This window comes from Rhinoraja longicauda, chromosome 37, assembly GCF_053455715.1.
Source record: "Rhinoraja longicauda isolate Sanriku21f chromosome 37, sRhiLon1.1, whole genome shotgun sequence".
In the NCBI taxonomy this organism is placed as follows: Eukaryota; Metazoa; Chordata; class Chondrichthyes; order Rajiformes; family Arhynchobatidae; genus Rhinoraja; species Rhinoraja longicauda.
The window spans coordinates 6,267,038-6,287,001 of NC_135989.1; the positions used below are offsets into that span (position 1 = coordinate 6,267,038).

Below are 19,964 nucleotides of genomic sequence, written 5' to 3' on the forward strand. Positions count from 1 at the left end.
CCCGGACAGTGTAGGCCCGGACACTGTATGCCCGGACAGTGTAGGCCCGGACAGTGTAGGCCCGGACAGTGTAGGCCCGGACAGTGTAGGCTCGGACACTCTAGGACTGGACACTGTAGGCCCCGACACTGTATGCCCGGACAGTGTAGGCTCGGACACTGTAGGCCAACGGAGCTCGTTAACGTTAACAGAGTTTGGGGAGCGGCCCGAGTGTGTGGGTTGAGCGGGGCCGAGTGTGTTGGGGGAGTGGGGCCCAGTGTGTTGGGGGAGTGGGGCCCAGTGTGTTGGGGGAGTGGGGCCCAGTGTGTGGGTTGAGCGGGGCCGAGTGTGTTGGGGGAGTGGGGCCCAGTGTGTTGGGGGAGTGGGGCCCAGTGTGTGGGTTGAGCGGGGCCGAGTGTGTTGGGGGAGTGGGGCCCAGTGTGTGGGTTGAGCGGGGCCGAGTGTGTTGGGGGAGTGGGGCCCAGTGTGTTGGGGGAGTGGGGCCCAGTGTGTGGGTTGAGCGGGGCCGAGTATGTTGGGGGAGTGGGGCCCAGTGTGTTGGGGGAGTGGGGCCCAGTGTGTGGGTTGAGCGGGGCCGAGTGTGTTGGGGGAGTGGGGCCCAGTGTGTTGGGGGAGTGGGGCCCAGTGTGTTGGGGGACGGGGGCCCAGTGTGTTGGGGGAGCGGGGCCCAATGTGTTGGGGGAGTGGGGCCGAGTGTGTTGGGGGAGGGGGGCCCAGTGTGTTGGGGGAGGGGGGCCCAGTGTGTTGGGGGTGTGGGGCCCAGTGTGTTGGGGGAGGGGGCCCCAGTGTGTTGGGGAGTGGGGCCCAGTGTGTTGGGGGAGTGGGGCCCAGTGTGTTGGGGAGTGGGGCCCAGTGTGTTGGGGGAGCGGGGCCCAGTGTGTGGGTTGAGCGGGGCCCAGTGTGTGGGTTGAGCGGGGCCCAGTGTGTTGGGGGAGTGGGGCCCAGTGTGTTGGGGGAGGGGGGCCCAGTGTGTTGGAGGAGGGGGGCCCAGTGTGTTGGGGGAGTGGGGCCCAGTGTGTTGGGGGAGTGGGGCCCAGTGTGTTGGGGGAGTGGGGCTCAGTGTGTTGGGGGAATGGGGCCCAGTGTGTTGGGGGAGGGGGGCCCAGTGTGTTGGGGGAGGGGGGCCCAGTGTGTTGGGGGAGCGGGGCCCAGTGTGTGGGTTGAGCGGGGCCCAGTGTGTTGGGGGAGCGGGGCCCAGTGTTTTCCGGGAGGGGGGCCCAGTGTTGGGGGAGTGGGGCCCAGTGTGTTGGGGGAGTGGGGCCCAGTGTGTTGGGGAGTGGGGCCCATTGTATTGGGGAGTGGGGCCCAGTGTGTTGGGGAGTGGGGCCCAGTGTGTTGGGGGAGTGGGGCCCAGTGTGTTGGGGGAGTGGGGCCCAGTGTGTTGGGGGAGTGGGGCCCAGTGTGTTGGGGGAGTGGGGCCCAGTGTGTTGGGGGAGTGGGGCCCAGTGTGTTGGGGGAGTGGGGCCCAGTGTGTTGGGGGAGTGGGGCCGAGTGTGTGGGTTGTGCGGGGCCCAGTGTGTTGGGGGAGTGGGGCCCAGTGTGTTGGGGGAGTGGGGCCGAGTGTGTGGGTTGAGCGGGGCCCAGTGTGTTGGGGGAGTGGGGCCCAGTGTGTTGGGGAGTGGGGCCCAGTGTGTTCGGGGAGCGGGGCCCAGTGTGTTGGGGGAGGGGGGCCCAGTGTGTTGGGTTGAGCGGGGCCCAGTGTGTTGGGGCCCAGTGTGTTGGGGAGTGGGGCCCAGTGTGTTGGGGGAGCGGGGCCCAGTGTGTTGGGGGAGGGGGGCCCAGTGTGTTGGGGGAGTGGGGCCCAGTGTGTTGGGGGAGTGGGGCCCAGTGTGTTGGAGGAGTGGGGCCCAGTGTGTTGGGGGAGCGGGGCCCAGTGTGTTGGGGGAGTGGGGCCCAGTGTGTGGGTTGAGCGGGGCCGAGTGTGTTGGGGGAGTGGGGCCCAGTGTGTGGGTTGAGCGGGGCCGAGTGTGTTGGGGGAGTGGGGCCCAGTGTGTTGGGGGAGTGGGGCCCAGTGTGTGGGTTGAGCGGGGCCGAGTATGTTGGGGGAGTGGGGCCCAGTGTGTTGGGGGAGTGGGGCCCAGTGTGTGGGTTGAGCGGGGCCGAGTGTGTTGGGGGAGTGGGGCCCAGTGTGTTGGGGGAGTGGGGCCCAGTGTGTTGGGGGACGGGGGCCCAGTGTGTTGGGGGAGCGGGGCCCAATGTGTTGGGGGAGTGGGGCCGAGTGTGTTGGGGGAGGGGGGCCCAGTGTGTTGGGGGAGGGGGGCCCAGTGTGTTGGGGGTGTGGGGCCCAGTGTGTTGGGGGAGGGGGGCCCAGTGTGTTGGGGAGTGGGGCCCAGTGTGTTGGGGGAGTGGGGCCCAGTGTGTTGGGGAGTGGGGCCCAGTGTGTTGGGGGAGCGGGGCCCAGTGTGTGGGTTGAGCGGGGCCCAGTGTGTGGGTTGAGCGGGGCCCAGTGTGTTGGGGGAGTGGGGCCCAGTGTGTTGGGGGAGGGGGGCCCAGTGTGTTGGAGGAGGGGGGCCCAGTGTGTTGGGGGAGTGGGGCCCAGTGTGTTGGGGAGTGGGGCCCAGTGTGTTGGGGGAGTGGGGCTCAGTGTGTTGGGGGAATGGGGCCCAGTGTGTTGGGGGAGGGGGGCCCAGTGTGTTGGGGGAGGGGGGCCCAGTGTGTTGGGGGAGCGGGGCCCAGTGTGTGGGTTGAGCGGGCCCAGTGTGTTGGGGGAGCGGGGCCCAGTGTTTTCCGGGAGGGGGGCCCAGTGTTGGGGGAGTGGGGCCCAGTGTGTTGGGGGAGTGGGGCCCAGTGTGTTGGGGAGTGGGGCCCATTGTGTTGGGGAGTGGGGCCCAGTGTGTTGGGGAGTGGGGCCCAGTGTGTTGGGGGAGTGGGGCCCAGTGTGTTGGGGGAGTGGGGCCCAGTGTGTTGGGGGAGTGGGGCCCAGTGTGTTGGGGGAGTGGGGCCCAGTGTGTTGGGGGAGTGGGGCCCAGTGTGTTGGGGGAGTGGGGCCCAGTGTGTTGGGGGAGTGGGGCCGAGTGTGTGGGTTGTGCGGGGCCCAGTGTGTTGGGGGAGTGGGGCCCAGTGTGTTGGGGGAGTGGGGCCGAGTGTGTGGGTTGAGCGGGGCCCAGTGTGTTGGGGGAGTGGGGCCCAGTGTGTTGGGGAGTGGGGCCCAGTGTGTTCGGGGAGCGGGGCCCAGTGTGTTGGGGGAGGGGGGCCCAGTGTGTTGGGTTGAGCGGGGCCCAGTGTGTTGGGGCCCAGTGTGTTGGGGAGTGGGGCCCAGTGTGTTGGGGGAGCGGGGCCCAGTGTGTTGGGGGAGGGGGGCCCAGTGTGTTGGGGGAGTGGGGCCCAGTGTGTTGGGGGAGTGGGGCCCAGTGTGTTGGAGGAGTGGGGCCCAGTGTGTTGGGGGAGCGGGGCCCAGTGTGTTGGGGGAGCGGGGCCCAGTGTGTTGGGGGAGTGGGGCCCAGTGTGTTGGGGGAGTGGGGCCCAGTGTGTTGGGGGAGTGGGGCCCAGTGTGTTGGGGAGTGGGGCCCAGTGTGTTCGGGGAGCGGGGCCCAGTGTGTTGGGGGAGGGGGGCCCAGTGTGTTGGGTTGAGCGGGGCCCAGTGTGTTGGGGGAGTGGGGCCCAGTGTGTTGGGGAGTGGGGCCCAGTGTGTTGGGGGAGGGGAGCGCAGTGTGTTGGGTTGAGCGGGGCCCAGTGTGTTGGGGGAGTGGGGCCCAGTGTGTTAGGGGAGCGGGGCCCAGTGTGTTGGGGGAGTGGGGCCCAGTGTGTTGGGGAGTGGGGCCCAGTGTGTTGGGGGAGGGGGGCCCAGTGTGTTGGGTTGAGCGGGGCCCAGTGTGTTGGGGGAGTGGGGCCCAGTGTGTTGGGGAGCAGGGCCCAGTGTGTTGGGGGAGCGGAGCCCAGTGTGTTGGGGGAGGGGAGCCCAGTGTGTTGGGGGAGTGGGGCCCAGTGTGTTGGGGGAGTGGGGCCCAGTGTGTTGGAGGAGTGGGGCCCAGTGTGTTGGGGGAGTGGGGCCCAGTGTGTTGGGGGAGTGGGGCCCAGTGTGTTGGGGGAGTGGGGCCCAGTGTGTTGGAGGAGTGGGGCCCAGTGTGTTGGGGGAGTGGGGCCCAGTGTGTTGGGGAGTGGGGCCCAGTGTGTTGGGGGAGTGGGGCCCAGTGTGTTGGGGTAGTGGGGCCCAGTGTGTTGGGGGAGGGGAGCCCAGTGTGTTGGGGGAGTGGGGCCCAGTGTGTTGGGGGAGTGGGGCCCAGTGTGTTGGGGGAGCGGGGCCCAGTGTGTTGGGGGAGTGGGGCCCAGTGTTTTCGGCGGCAGAGGTTGCATAGCAACCCGCCTCCTGGCCCGGGCGGCCGCCATTGGTGGAGCGAGAGCACGTGGCCGCTGGCTGGGTGAGGTCACGTTGGGCGCGGGGTGGTGACGTCACCTTGTCCCTTATTTGGGAGTGAGATAGTTGGCAACCCCTACCCCAGGGTCACACCCTCGCCTCACCTTCAGTCCTCGCCGCTCGATCTCTGAGACGCACTTGTGTATCAGCAAGGGGACTGTGACCGGCGACCTCTCCCTCTCCACCAGCTCGCTGATCTCCACCCTGAACACCCGGGGCTCCTGAGGTTCGTCGCCGGCACCGGGCGGCACCTCCCACACTTCCACCAGCGACACCTTCAGGTAGAACACCCCGCGAGGCTCCAGCTGCAAGGCCAGCTGGTGCGTGCGCGCTCCTTAGAGAGAACAACCGCGCTCGTTAGGGTGAAGGCCGTGGGTCAAGGAGGACCACCATCAGAGCGGTGGGGGGGGGGGGGGGGGAGACACACAAAGGAGGAGTCGGAGTGGGGGAGATCGCCGTGATGGGAGCGTTATCAGGCAACTGAACCATCCCACCACAACCACAGTCTGGTGAAGGGTCTCGACCCGAAACGTCACCCATTCCTTCTCTCCCGAGATGCTGCCTGACCTGCTGAGTTACTCCAGCATTTTGTGGATCAACCCCTATACACTGTCAATGGATCGATTGGGATCATGCATTGTCTTTCTGCTGCCTGCGTAGCACGCAACAACAAAAAGCTTTACACTCTACCGCGTGTAGGACAATTCACCCCAGCGATATGAACATTGACTGCTCTAACTTCAGATAGCTCCTCTGTCCCTCTCTTCCCAGTTCTCCCACTAGTCCTCCTGTCTCCAACTACGTCCTTTCTCTGTCCCGCCCCCTCCCCCCGACATCGGTCTGAAGAAGGGTCTCGACCCGAAACGTCACCCATTCCTTCTCTCCCGAGATGCTGCCTGACCCGCTGAGTTACTCCAGCTTTTTGCGATACTTTCTCTGTAGCTCGGTACATGTGACAATAAACAAAACTGAAACTGCGTGGGGGTGCTTGGTGACTTTGTTGGCATACCTGGGGCTTCAAAATAAAGAATTTCACCGTGGGGTCACACGCGAGAATAAAGTATTCATTCACTCATTGATGAGTGGGCAGACTGAGTTGAGTTTGTGAGTTGGAAGTACCTGGTTGACACAATATGCTGGAGTAACTCAGCGGGACAGGCAGCATCTCTGGGGAGATGGGTGACATTTCAGGTCGATACGCCTTTGCAGACTGAGTCAGGAGAGAGGGGGCCGTGGAGATATGGAAGGGTAAGGTGTGAAAAGGAGAGATCAAAGGGGACGATGCTCAAGGAAAATTAAGAATGGATCATTGTTATCTGAGGGGATGGTGACAAGTTGAGTTTAGTTTATTTAGTCACGTGGACCCTGGTACAGTTTTTGTACAGCAAAGCTTTTGTTGTGACTGACATGGTTAAGTTATTGTTGCTGAGGATCTCAACCCAAAACGTCACAATAGACAATAGGTGCAGGAGGAGGCCATTCGGCCCTTCGAGCCAGCACCGCCATTCAATGTGATCATGGCTGATCATTCTCAATCAGTACCCCGTTCCTGCCTTCTCCCCATACCCCCTGACTCCGCTATCCTTAAGAGCTCTATCTAGCTCTCTCTTGAATGCATTCAGAGAATTGGCCTCCACTGCCTTCTGAGGCAGAGAATTCCACAGATTCACAACTCTCTGACTGAAAAAGTTTTTCCTCATCTCAGTTCTAAATGGCCTACCCCTTATTCTTAAGCTGTGGCCCCTTGTTCTGGACTCCCCCAACATTGGGAACATGTTTCCTGCCTCTAACGTGTCCAACCCCTTAATAATCCTATACGTTTCGATAAGATCTCCTCTCATCCTTCTAAATTCCAGTGTATACAAGCCTAGTCGCTCCAGTCTTTCAACATATGACAGTCCCGCCATTCCGGGAATTAACCCACGCTGCACGCCCTCAATAGCAAGAATATCCTTCCTCAAATTTGGAGACCAAAACTGCACACAGTACTCCAGGTGCGGTCTCACGAGGGCCCTGTACAACTGCAGAAGGACCTCTTTTCTCCTATACTCAACTCCTCTCGTTATGAAGGCCAACATTCCATTGGCTTTCTTCACTGCCTGCTGTACCTGCATGCTTCCTTTCAGTGACTGATGCACTAGGACACCCAGATCTTGTTGTACGTCCCCTGTTCCTGACTTTTTGTGTCTACCTTCGGTTTAAAGCAGCATGTGCAGTCACTTCCTGTGCAAAACAGGAGACGAGACAATCAGTGGACTTCCTGAAGCGCAGTCCCACATTGCAAGCAGCTATATCCTTGTCCTTGTCCCTCTGAACAACAGCAGCAGGAACGCCCACAGCCTGCCTGCGACCTCTCGCTCGTGTTTTGAGAAATAAACACCAATTCCTCCCTCCCTCCCCCGCCCCAGCCCGTCCTTGGACGGCCCACTGACCCGCACACAGATGGCCTCCCGCCAGACCAGCGCCCATCCCCAATCTCCTGCCACCGACGGCCATTCCTCGGCTGTTCACCGCTGCAGACGGAAAATCCCTTTTCCAAATCACAGCTGGCCGACGAATTGCCCATTTCCGGGAAGACAGACACAGAATGCTGGAGTAACTCAGCGGGTCAGGCAGCGTCTCTAGAGAGAAGGAGTGGGTGACGTTTCGGGTCGAGACCCTTCTTCAGTCTGAAGAAGGGTCTCGACCCGAAACGTCACCCATTCCGTCTCTCCAAAGATGCTGCCTGACCCGCTGAGTTACTCCAGCATTTTGTGTTGACCTTCGATTTAAACCAGCATCTGTTTAGATTTTTTAAAAAGATTTAGAGATACAGCGCAGAAACAGGCCCTTCGGCCCATCGAGTCCGTGCCGCCCAGCGATCCACGCACACTAACACTATCCTACACACACTAGGGACAATTGTTTACATTTGCCCAGCCAATTAACCTACATTCCTGTACGTCTTTGGAGTGTGGGAGGAAACCGAAGATCTCGGAGAAAACCCACGCAGGTCACGGGGAGAACGTACAAACTCCGTACAGACGGCGCCCGTAGTCAGGATCCAACCTGAGTCTCCGGCGCTGCATTCGCTGTAAGGCAGCAACTCTACCGCTGCGCCACTGTCTGTAGTTTTCTTCCCCACATTTCTGGGATGGGTTGGTTTGCGGGGGGGTCATAGAGTCCCAAATGCCGCGCAGGAAGGAACTGCAGATGCTGCTGTACACCAAAGGTAGGCACAAAGCGCTGGAGTAACTCAGCGGGTCAGGCAGCATCTCTGGAGAAAAAGGATGGGTGACGTTTCGGGACGGGACCATTTTCTAGCCTCTTCATGTTAGTCTGAAGAAGGGTCCCGACCCGAAACATCACCCATTCCTTCCCTCCAGAGGCGCTGCCTGACCCGCTGAGTTACTCCAGCATTTTGTGTCTATAACAGTCACACAGCACGAGAACAGGCCCTTCGGCCCAACTCGCCCACACCGTCCAACATGTCCCAGCTACCCTAGTCCCACCTGCTGACGTTTGGCCCATATCCCTCCAAACCTGTCCTATCCATGTACCTGTCTAACTGTTTCCTAAATGTTGGGATAGTCCCAGCCTCAACTACCTCCTCTGGCAGCTCGTTCCATTCACCCACCACCCTTTATGTAAAAAAGTTGCCCTTCAGGTTCCTTTTAAATCTTTTCCCCTTCAGCTTCAACCTATGTCCTCTGGTCCTCGATTCCCCTACTCTGGGCAAGAGACTCTGTGCATCTACCCGATCTATTCCTCTCATGATTTTAGATTTTATACACCTCTGTAAGATCTCCCCTCATCCTCCTGCGCTCCAAGGAACAGAGTCCCAGCCTGCTCAACCACTCCCGAAAGCCTGGCAAAGTCCTGGTAAATCTTCTCAGGACCCTTTCCAACTTGACAACATCTTCCCTGTAACACGGTGGCCAAATCTGAACGCAATGTGTCCTCCCCAATGTCTTGTATAACACGACCTCCCAATTTCTACACTCGAGATAGACACAAAGCGCTGGAGTAACTCAGCGGGACGGGCAGCGTCTCTGGAGTAAAAGGATGGGTGACGTTTTTGAGTCGGGACCCTTCTTGGCCTCCCACCTCTCCTTCAGGTAATGTGGGGGGAGGGGGAACCAGGAAGTGCTCCTCTCTTTCACTCCAAAGCCCAGGCTGGGACAGAAAAATAAGGATGTCCCCACCCCCAATAATTAGATGTGCCCCCCCCCCCCCTCTCCTTCCCTCTGCAAGGGGTGTCAGTCCACGTCAGTACAGAGTGGAATCCCCTCAGGCAGTGGGAACAGACCGGGGAAGGAGTGGGGTGGCAGACAGTGCAGCGGTAGAGTTGTTGCCTCACAGCGCCAGAGACCCGGGATCGATGCTGACCTCGGGCGCACTGTGCGTGTGGGGAGTTTGTACGTTCTCCCCGTGACCGCGTGGGTTTTACAATAGACAATAGGTGCAGGAGGAGGCCATTCAGCCCTTCGAGCCAGCACCGCCATTCAATGCGATCATGGCTGATCATTCTCAATCAGTACCCCGTTCCTGCCTTCTCCCCATACCCCCTCACTCCGCTATCCTTAAGAGCTCTATCCAGCTCTCTCTTGAAAGCATCCAACGAACTGGCCTCCACTGCCTTCTGAGGCAGAGAATTCCACACCTTCACCACTCTCTGACTGAAAAAGTTCTTCCTCATCTCTGTTCTAAATGGCCTACCCCTTATTCTTAAACTGTGGCCCCTTGTTCTGGACTCCCCCAACATTGGGAACATGTTTCCTGCCTCTAATGTGTCCAATCCCCTAATTATCTTATATGTTTCAATAAGATCCCCTCTCATCCTTCTAAATTCCAGTGTATACAAGCCCAATCGCTCCAGCCTTTCAACATACGACAGTCCCGCTATTCCGGGAATTAACCTAGTGAACCTACGCTGCACGCCCTCAATAGCAAGAATATCTTTCCTCAAATTTGGAGACCAAAACTGCACACAGTACTCCAGGTGCGGTCTCACTAGGGCCCTGTACAACTGCAGAAGGACCTCTTTGCTCCTATACTCAACTCCTCTTGTTATGAAGGCCAACAGTCCATTGGCTTTCTTCACTGCCTGCTGTACCTGCATGCTTCCTTTCAGTGACTGATGCACTGGGACACCCAGATCTCGTTGAACACCCGGTTTTCTCCGGGCGCTCCGGTTTCCTCCCACATCCCAAAGACGTGCGGGTTTGGGGGTTAATTGGCCCCCTGCACATTGCCCCCCAGAGTGTAGGGAGTGGATGAGAAAGTGGGATAACGCAGAACTAGAGGGTGACGTGTGATCGAGGGGATGGGAGAGGCGGGGGAGAGAAGAGTTTGGTGGGAGACGGGGGGGGGGGGGGGGGAGACAGAGGGTGATAGACAGAGGGGAGACGGGGGGTGAGAGACAAGGAGGCAGGGTTCGTCTCAGTGGGAGACAAAGGGGAGATGGGGGGGAAGACAGGGGGGTGAGAGAGGGGGGAGACAGGGGGGGGGGGGAAGAGGGGGGGAGACAGGGGAGAGACAGGGGGGGGGAAAGAGAGGGGGAGACAGGGGAGAGACAGGGGGGGGGAAGAGAGGGGGAGGAGAGAGGGGGGAGATGGGGTGGGAGGCAGGGGGTGGGAGACGGGGAGACAGGGGTCGGAGACAGGGGGTGGGAGATAGAGGGGAGATGGGGTGGGAGACAGAGGGTGGGAGACGGGGGAGGCAGGGGGTGGGAGACAGGGGGGAGACAGGAGAGGGGGGAGACAGGGGGAGGCAGGGTTAGTCAGAGAGTGGGAGATGGGGTGGCAGAGTGTGGGAGATAGAGGGGCGACACGAGAGGGGAGAGATGGGGAGACAGGGTTATTCAGAGGGTGGGAGACAGGGGGGGAGATAGGGGGGGAGACAGGGTTATTCAGAGGGTGGGAGACAGGGTGGGAGAGAGGGGGGGAGAGAGGGGGGGAGACAGGGGGTGGGAGACAGGGGGGGAGATAGGGTGGGAGAGAGGGGGGGAGACAGGGGGGGAGATAGGGGGGGAGCGAGGGGGGGAGAGAGGGGGGGGAGACGGGTGGGAGACAGGGGGTGGGAGACAGGGGGGGAGAGAGGGGGAGACGGGTGGGAGACAGGGGGTGGGAGACAGGAGGGTGGGAGAGGGGAGAGGTGGGAGACGGTTAGTTGGAGTGTGGGAGCCGGCTGAGTCCAGACACACAGACCCTCCCCCTCCGCGTGGTCCTCACCGCGGAAGAGTGGTGGCAGCAGAGCGGCGCCGTGGCAGCAGAGTCGGTTGCGGCAGGAGCCGGGCTCCCAGGCGTACACGAGCAGGGTGAGAGTGTGCGAGCGCTCCAGGCCGATGTTGAAGCTGTGGTCCAGGCTGAGGAAGGGCTGGCGGCAGGCGAGCAGCGCGGTGCGGGCTTTGCTGACCGCGTCCACCTGCACGGCGCAGAACACGTGCCCGGGGGCGGCGCGGGGCGCTGGCAGCCCCTCGATGCCGAGCAGCCGCAGGTGGATGAGGCCGGAGAGAGGCTGGGCGCAGCGGGGGCGGTCGGAGAGGGCGTAGGGACGGAAGGCCGCGGTGTCCAGCCGCGGGCAGCCGCCATGTTTGTCCCCCTTGGCCACCAGCTCGGGCGAGTCTCCGTCGCTGAGGTAACCCTGGCGTGTCAGCGAGCGTAGGCCGCGCTGCCTCTTGGACCGTGACCGCCCGCCGCCCTGCGACGCCACGCTGCTGTCCAGGTGGTAGCGGCAGATCACGTTGCGGTCGGCGACGGCCGCGGGGGGGGCCGGGGGGGGCTGCACTCCGCTCTCCGAGCCCCCCCCTCCCTCCTGCCGCCCGCCCCTCGACGTCCCCCGCAGGCTCAGCCTCCGGCGAAGCTCCGGCAACCTCCTCATCCGCAGAGACAGCTTGCCCACCGTGCCCGTCGACTTGACCCGCTCCGACAGCGAGCGCTGCGGCAAGCACGCCCGTCTGCCCAACGCCCTCGGGCTGCCCCCCGACACAGCGCCATCTGCAGGGGGCTCTGACGCTCCATCTGTGGGGGGAGAGAGGGGGGAGAGAGAGTGAGTGAGAGGCACGTAATGGGCATCCTGGCAAGACACTGTGAGGCGGAGGGGAGAGAGGGAGGGAGAGAGAGAGGAGAGGGGAGGGAGGGGAGAGGAAAGGGGAGGAGAGAGGGGAGAGAGGAGTGAGAGAGAGAGGGGGAGAGAGAGGAGAGAGAGGGGGGACAGAGAGTGAGAGGGGGGGTTAGAGTGAGTGAGTGAGAGGCACGTAATGGGCATCCTGACAAGACAATGTGAGCAGGAAGGGAGGGGGAAGTTGAGGGGGGGGAGAGGGGAGGGAGAGAGGGGAGAGAGGGGGGGAGAGAGTGAGTGAGAGGCACATAATGGGCATCCTGACAAGACACTGTGAGGCGGAGCGGGGAAGAGGGGAGGGAGGGGGACTGAGGGGAGAGAGGGGAGGGAGAGAGGGGGGGAGAGGGGGGTAGAGAGGGGTAGAGGGAGGGGGAGGAAGGGGGGGAGAGGGAGGAGGAGGGGGAAGTTAGCAAGATATCCCTGCAGTGATACCCCACTCCCATCTCCTTCACCCTCCCCATCCAGTAGCTCCCCCCTCTCCCCCACAAACCCCTTCCTTGTGTGTCTACCAATCTACAAAGAGGGAGGGGGAGTGGAGGGTAGGTGAGGTGGGAGGGGAAGTGAGGGGAGGGGAGGTGGAGGGTTGTGGACCAAACCCAGGCAGGTGGGACTAGGGGAGATGGGACATTGTTGGCCGGTGTGGGCAAGTTGGGCCTGACTCACTCCCTGACCCCGACTCCCTGACCCTGACCCTGTCTCCCTGACCCCCTGACCCTGACTCCCTGACCCCCTGACTCCCTCACCCAGACTCCCTGACCCTGTCTCCCTGACCCTGTCTCCCTGACCCTGACCCCCTGACTCTCTGACTCCCTGACCCCCTGACCCTGACTCCCTGACCCTGACTGACTCCCTGACCCTGACTCCCTGACCCTGACTCCCTGACCCCCTGACCCTGACTCCCTGACCCTGACCTGACTCCCTGAATCTCTGACCCCTGACCCTGACCCCCTGACTCTCTGACCCCCTGACCCTGACCCCCTGACCCTGACTCCCTGACCCTGACTCCCTGGCCCTGACTCCCTGACCCTGACTCCCTGACCCTGACTACCTGACCCTGATTCCCTGACCCTGACCCTGACTCCCTGAATCTGTGACCCCCTGACCCTGACCCACTGACTCCCTGACCCTGACTCCCTGACCCTCTGACCCTGACTCCCTGACCCCTGACCCCCTGACTCCCTGACCCTGACTCCTGGCCCTGACTCCCTGGCCCTGACTCCCTGACTCCCTGACTCTCTGACTCCCTGGCCCTGACTCCTGACTCTCTGACCCCCCTGACTCCCTGACCCCCTGACTCTCTGACCCCCTGACCCTGACCCCCTGACCCCCTGACCCTGACTCCCTGACTCTGACCTCCTGACCCCCTGACCCCCTGACCCTGACTTCCCTGCCTCCCTGACCCATCAGTCACCTGAGAGTTTGTGTCGCTGTAGACAGACCCTGGTTGCACGTTGTGCCAAGTGTTGGCGGTGGGCAGTGTTGGTGGTGGGCGGTGTGTGGGCGGTGATGATTCGGTGCGGGGTCTGGTCGGCGGGGGCTCCAGTGCAGTGTCGGCAGAGACGGGCTTGCTGGACGAGTCGCTGGTCTCGGCCTCCTCCCCGGCACAGGGCAGCTGCACGCACCACTCCACCTTGCCTCCCCCCGCCCTCTTCAGCATCGGCACCACCGCCTCGTCCTCCTGGGATGGGTTGTACCAGATCTCCCCCTCCTCGCCCTCCGCCGCCTCCCTTCCGTCGGCACGGGTGCCCCGCTCCGGGCTGGGCGCCCGCCTGCCGCCCACGGCGCCGCCACACCGGACCCCGGCTCGGCCCAGCGCCACACCGTCTCCCGCTCGGCCCGTCGCCGCCGATCACGCACCTCGTGGCAACGTCACCCCGCTCACACACATCGGCATCTAGAGAGGAACAACCACAACAATGCTCGTCAGAAACCAGCTCACCAGCTCCCACGGGAGACACGCAAAGCTGGAGCGACTCAGCGGGTCAGGCAGCGCCTCTGGAGAGAAGGAATGGGTGACGTTTCCGGCCGAGACCCTTCAACCAACTCCGAGACGTGGCCTACTTCAGATGAAGGGATTAACCCGAAATACTAAGCTGATGAGGTGAATCTCTTTAGACAGAAAATGCTGGAGTAACTCAGCGGGTCAGGCAGCATCTCTGGAGAGAAGGAATGGAGAAAAGGAATCTCCTCCAGAGATGCTGCCTGTCCCGCTGAGTTACTCCAGCATTTTTTAGACAATAGACAATAGGTGCAGGAGGAGGCCATGCGGCCCTTCGAGCCAGCACCGCCATTCAATGTGATCATGGCTGATCATTCTCAATCAGTACCCCGTTCTGCCTTCCCCCCATACCCCCTGACTCCGCTATCCTTAAGAGCTCTATCCAGCTCTCTCTTGAAAGCATTCAGAGAATTGGCCTCCACTGCCTTCTGAGGCAGAGAATTCACAGATTTACAACTCTCTGACTGAAAAAGTTTTTCCTCATCTCAGTTCTAAATGGCCTACCCCTTATTCTTAAACTGTGCCCCTGGTTCTGGACTCCCCCAACATTGGGAACATGTTTTCTGCCTCTAACGTGTCCAACCCCTTAATAATCTTATACGTTTCGATAAGATCCCCTCTTATCCTTCTAAAATCCAGTGTATACAAGCCTAGTCGCTCCAGTCTTTCAACATATGACAGTCCCGCCATTCTGGGAATTAACCTAGTAAACCTATGGTGCACGCCCTCAATAGCAAGAATATCCTTCCTCAAATTTGGAGACCAAAACTGCACACAGTACTCCAGGTGCGGTCTCACTAGGGCCCTGTACAACTGCAGAAGAACCTCTTTGCTCCTATACTCAACTCCTCCTCTCTCTGATTCACGCTACTCACCCTCCCTCACCCGTTGCTTCTCTCCAGAGATGCTGCCCGGCCCGCTGAGTTACTCCAGCCTTTTGGTGTCTAAAGAGATTCACCCGTCAGTTTAGTCCCCGAACTCTGCACTGTCCTGTCACACAATCCTAGTGGACCGGAGTGCACACAGAGTGACGGACGCTCCCTCTACACCAAAAATAACAGAGCAGAGCAAGATAGGCCACTCGGCCCTAAAAACCGTAGTACGTCACGGCGCCATTTTAGTAGGCAGAAACTTGCAGAAACATTTAAAAGAAAAATAACAAAAACCTGTGAGTTGATAGATGAGATATATTCTGCATTTTAATGGTATCATCACACATACTGTTCCCCTACACACTGATCACACTGCGAGAGGGCGGGTTTTGCTTACTAAAATGGCGGCCGTTACGCTCCTTTGCGTACTACACTTCAGTATAGGCGATTTCAACGGAGTGGATCACCTTGCTCCTCTAGTATCTTTGCTCCCCATCACACAATCCCAGGTTAGACACAGCATGATGATCCCTCTACAATGTCCTACTCCTTTTATTGTTACCAAAAATTAATTTAGTCAATTATTTACAATAATATGAATCAATATTGGGTGGCGCAGCGGTAGAGTTGCCGCCTTACAGCGAATGCAGCGCCGGAGACCCGGGTTCATCCCGACTACGGGCGCCGTCTGTACGGAGTTTGTACGTTCTCCCCGTGACCTGCGTGGGTTTTCTCCGAGATCTTCCGTTTCCTCCCACACTCCAAAGACGTACAGCGTTGGAGGTTAACTGGCTCGGTAAATGTAAAAATTGTCCCTAGTGGTGTAGGATAGTGTTAGTGTGCGGGGATCGCTGGTCGGCGCGGACCCGGTGGGCCGAAAAAGGGCCCGTTTCCGCGCTGTATCTCTGAACTGAACTAAAAGATGGCCATTCGCAGGTCGAGGCCAGGGGCAGTCGCCAGAGTCAACCGCCTGCCCCTCTTCCGGGCTTAGGTCTATGCCCCCGTGTCCCTGGAGACGGACACGGAGCCTTCCGTGAACACTGGTGGCCGCTGGTGGGGTCCAATGTAATGTGGACAAGGATGATAATGTAATCTAATGGCTGAATGACGTTTGCAAAACTGCCAGAGATGCTGCCTGACCTGCTGAGTTACTCCAGCACTTTGTGTCTATCACCAGCATCTGCAGTTCCATTACCGCACATCTGGGCCACACATGCAGTTGACTCACGAGTGGACCAGAGACCTAATAGGTCTGGCCACATAAATCCAGCGGCAAAAAAGAAGGAAGAGCAGGGGCTGGGATAGAGTGAGCCCAGTGATTCACCTTCTGACAGCCTTCCGCCAACTGCAAAGCGCAAGGCAAGAGAGTGAGGGAATATTTTCCACATACGTGCAGCGCCAACAATGAAACTCCTTCAGCTTGTGAACTTGTACGGGTGCCAAGGGTAATGGGGAGAAGGCAGGAAAGTGGGATTAGGAGGCAGAGATCAGCCATGCAGTTGTACAGGGCCCTAGTGAGACCGCACCTGGAGTACTGTGTGCAGTTGTTCAGGGCCCTAGTGAGACCACACCTGGAGTACTGTGTGCAGTTTTGGTCTCCAAATTTGAGGAAGGATATTCTTGCTATTGAGGCGTGCAGCGTAGGTTTACTAGGTTAATTCCGGGACTGTCGTATGTTGAAAGACTGGAGCGACTGGGCTTGTATACGCTGGAATTTAGAAGGATGAGAGGGGATCTTATCGAAACGTATAAGATTATTAAGGGGTTGGACACGCTAGAGGCAGGAAACATGTTCCCAACGTTGGGGGAGTCCAGAACAAGGGGCCACAGTTTAAGAATAAGGGGTAGGCCATTTAGAACGGAGATGAGGAAAAGGTTTTTCAGTCAGAGAGTTGTGAATCTGTGGAATTCTCTGCCTCAGAAGGCAGTGGAGGCCAATTCTCTGAATGTATTCAAGAGAGAGCTAAGGATAGCGGTGTCAGGGGGTATGGGGAGAAGTCAGGAATGTACTGATTGAGAATGATCAGCCATGATCACATTGAATGGTGGTGCTGGCTCGAAGGGCCGAATGGCCTCCTCCTGCACCTATTGTCTATTATTGAATGGCAGAGTGGGCTTGATGGGCCGAATGGCCTCATTCTACTCCAATAACGTGTGAACATCTTCCACAGCAAGGCAGCCAGCTTGAATGATCCCCCTTTCACCACAACTCAATGGAGAGCAAGCCAGTTTAGGTTAGTTTAGTTTAGAGATACAGCGCGGAAACAGGCCCATCGACCCACCGAGTCCGCGCCAACCAACGATCCCCGCACATTAACACCACCCGGACACACACTGGGGACAATGTACACTTAAACCGAGCCAATTAACCAACAAACCTGTGCGTCTTTCGAGTGCGGGGGAAACCGAAGATCTCAGCGAAAACCCACGTGGTCACGGGGAGAACGTACAAACTCCGTACAGACAGCACCGTAGTCGGGATCGAACCCACGTCTCTGGTAGAAAGCGCTGGAAGGCAGCAACTCTACCGCTGCTCCACCCTTAATCTGCTCAGTTATCCGGGACCAGGTCAACACTAATAAGTGTGTAGAAATGAACTGCAGATGCTGGTCTTAAGGTCATAAGTGATAGGAGCAGAATTAGGCTATTCAGCCCATCAAGTCCGCTCTGCCATTCAATCGTGGCTGATCTATTTCTCCCTCCTGACCCCATTCTCCTGCTTTCTTCTCAAAACCCCTCACACTGATTCTGATTCTTGCTATTGAGGGCGTGCAGCGTAGGTTTACTAGGTTAATTCCCGGAATGGCGGGACTGTCATATGTTGAAAGACTGGAGCGACTAGGTTTGTATACACTGGAATTAGAAGGATGAGAGGAGATCTTATCGAAACGTATAAGATTATTAAGGGGTTGGACACGTTAGAGGCAGGAAACATGTTCCCAATGTTGGGGGAGTCCAGAACAAGGGGCCACACAGTTTAAGAATAAGGGGTAGGCCATTTAGAACGGAGATAAGGAAAAACAATTTCAGTCAGAGAGTTGTGAATCCGTGGAATTCTCTGCCTCAGAAGGCAGTGGAGGCGATTCTCTGAATGCATTCAAGAGAGAGCTAGATAGAGCTCTTAAGGATAGCGGCGTCAGGGGGTATGGGAGAAGGCAGGAACGGGGTACTGATTGAGAATGATCAGCCATGATCACATTGAATGGCGGTGCTGGATCGAAGGGCCGAATGGCCTCCTCCTGCACCTATTGTCTATTGACACCCGCACCAATCAAGAATCAAGACCTTCTCTGCCTTACCAATATCCATTGGCGGCCTCCACAGCCGTTTGAGGCAAGGTTCAGTCTCTAACCAGCATCTGCAGTTCTTCTTACATCCACTGACAAGAAGTGCAAGGGCAGCAGGTGCTGGGCAACACCATCCCCTCCCTGTCAGGCCAAGTCTTGACTTGGAAATTTGTTGGCCTCCTCCTGCACCTATTGTCTGTTGTCTATTGGCACGGCGGCGCAGCGGTAGAGTTGCTGCCTTACAGCGGAATGCAGCGCCGGAGACTCAGGTTCGATCCCGACTACGGGCGCCGTCTGTACGGAGTTTGTACGTTCTCCCCGTGACCAGCGTGGGTTTTCTCCGAGATCTTCGGTTTCCTCCCACACTCCAAAGACGTGCAGTTTTGTAGGTTAATTGGCTGGGCAAATGTAAAAATTGTCCCTAGTGTGTGTGGGATAGGTTAATGTGCGGGGATCGCTGGGCGGCACGGACCCGGTGGGCCGAAGGGCCTGTTCCGCGCTGTATCTCTAAATCTAAAATCTAAAGCTTGTGTCAACCGTGTACATTCGCCTCGACACACCCAGCACTCAACAATTAAAATCGGTATTAAATATTTGTGAAAGATCTATTGTATCTATGCTTAAATTACACCGCTTTCCACACCAGTTTCCACGCTGTATCTCCAAGTAAATTACTAACGTGAAGTACTGAAGTTAAGTACTGAAGTTACTAAAGTACTGAAGTAAAGTACTAAGTACTGAGGTACATGGATAGGACAGGTTTAGAGGGATATACTAGACCAAGTGGACCTGTTGGGCCCAAAACCTCTCCTGCATTGGTACAGCACCCCCTCCTCCCCTCTACCCATCCCCATCCTTCCCCTCCCCCCCCCCCCCATCCCCCTCAAACCCCATTATCCTCCCTCCACCCCCTCCCACTCCCTCCCTAGGAGATAGATTTAAACTTTAAAATGTGAATACTTAAAAATATAACACCGATTTCAATGAAACTTCTTCCATTAGCACCAAAGGGACGACGGTGAGTAAGGTGGGCCTAAAATTGTCGTGCTATCGTGTACCGGTTTTGGCTGTAGTTCAGTCACAAACATACAAACAAACGAGAGTTTTAGTATATAGATGGGCCAAACGCAGGCAGGTGGGATGGGGCATGTGTGGATGGGACATGTTGGCTGGTGTGGGCAAGTCGGGCCAAAGGGCCCTGTTTCCACGCTGTATCACAATAGACAATAGACAATAGGGGCAGGAGGAGGCCATTCGGCCTTCGAGCCAGCACCGCCATTCAATGTGATCATAGCTGATCATTCTCAATCAGTACCCCGTTCCTGCCTTCTCCCCATACCCCCTGACTCCGCTATCCTTAAGAGCTCTATCTAGCTCTCTCTTGAATGCATTCCAGAGAATTGTCCTCCACTGCCTTCTGAGGCAGAGAATTCCACAGATTCACAACTCTCTGACTGAAAAGTTTTTCTCATCTCCGTCCTAAATGGCCTACCCCTTATTCTAAACTGTGTGGCCCCTGGTTCTGGACTCCCCCAACATTGGGAACATGTTTCCTGCCTCTAGCGTGTCCAACCCCTTAATAATCTTATACGTTTCGATAAGATCCCCTCTGTGACTCTGCTGACGCACTGAGGTAAGAACTGCAGTAAAGTAGAGAAGCATTAAAGAGTGAGTGTGCCCGGGTTTGTGGGTGAGTGGGTGTGTGGGAGATGTGGGGTGTTGCCTGTTCTCTACCCCACGTGCCGTTGACATTTCCACCCGCTCTCTCCCACACAGCACGCACCCAGGGACTGTCGGAAGCCCGTGCCAGCCAGGCAGCCTGCTTCACACACTGCCTGGGCCCACATACCTCGGCCGAGAGGCAGTGGAAGAGATCGACTTGCGAGGCAGCCACCGCCTGCCAACTTTCTTTAATCAAAGCCGGCTGGAAAGCAGTATAAACACGGATCTGTATCCACTGGCAACGCGGGCCTCGGAAACATCTCTGGTTAGACTTGCTGGCATCCCCGGCGCACTGTGTCGGAAAGAACTGCAGATGCTGGTTTCCACCGAAGACAGACACAAGAAGCTGGAGTAACTCAGCGGGACAGGCAGCATCTCTGGGAGAAGGAATGGGTGACGTTTCGGGTCGAGACCTTTCTTCAAACTTCAGATACGTCACCCATTCCTTCTCCCCAGAGATGCTGCCTGCCCCGCTGAGTTACTCCAGCTTCTTGTGCCTGTCTTCAGAGGACTGGGCAGATTTGACAGGCTGCAGCTGGGTGGGGAGAATGAAGCAGAGAGCGATCGTACTTGGCTGTGCGTTAGACACAGGGCTAGGCGGAGCAGAGCACTGGGCAGGAAGGCAGAGG

At 58.4% G+C, this 19,964-nt stretch overlaps 1 protein-coding gene across 1 annotated transcript in view; it reads right to left on the minus strand.

The window, feature by feature from the left end:
• The window catches only part of LOC144610618 (rho GTPase-activating protein SYDE1-like), a 63,634-nt gene that overhangs the window by 8,941 nt on the left and 34,729 nt on the right, over positions 1-19,964 (minus strand). The window contains exons 2-4 of the mRNA XM_078429452.1: positions 12,867-13,349; positions 10,567-11,355; positions 4,459-4,688 (exon numbers count right to left, since the gene is read on the minus strand). Coding sequence (XP_078285578.1) covers positions 4,459-4,688; positions 10,567-11,355; positions 12,867-13,349 — 1,502 coding nt within the window. The remainder of the gene's footprint in view (positions 1-4,458; positions 4,689-10,566; positions 11,356-12,866; positions 13,350-19,964) is intronic.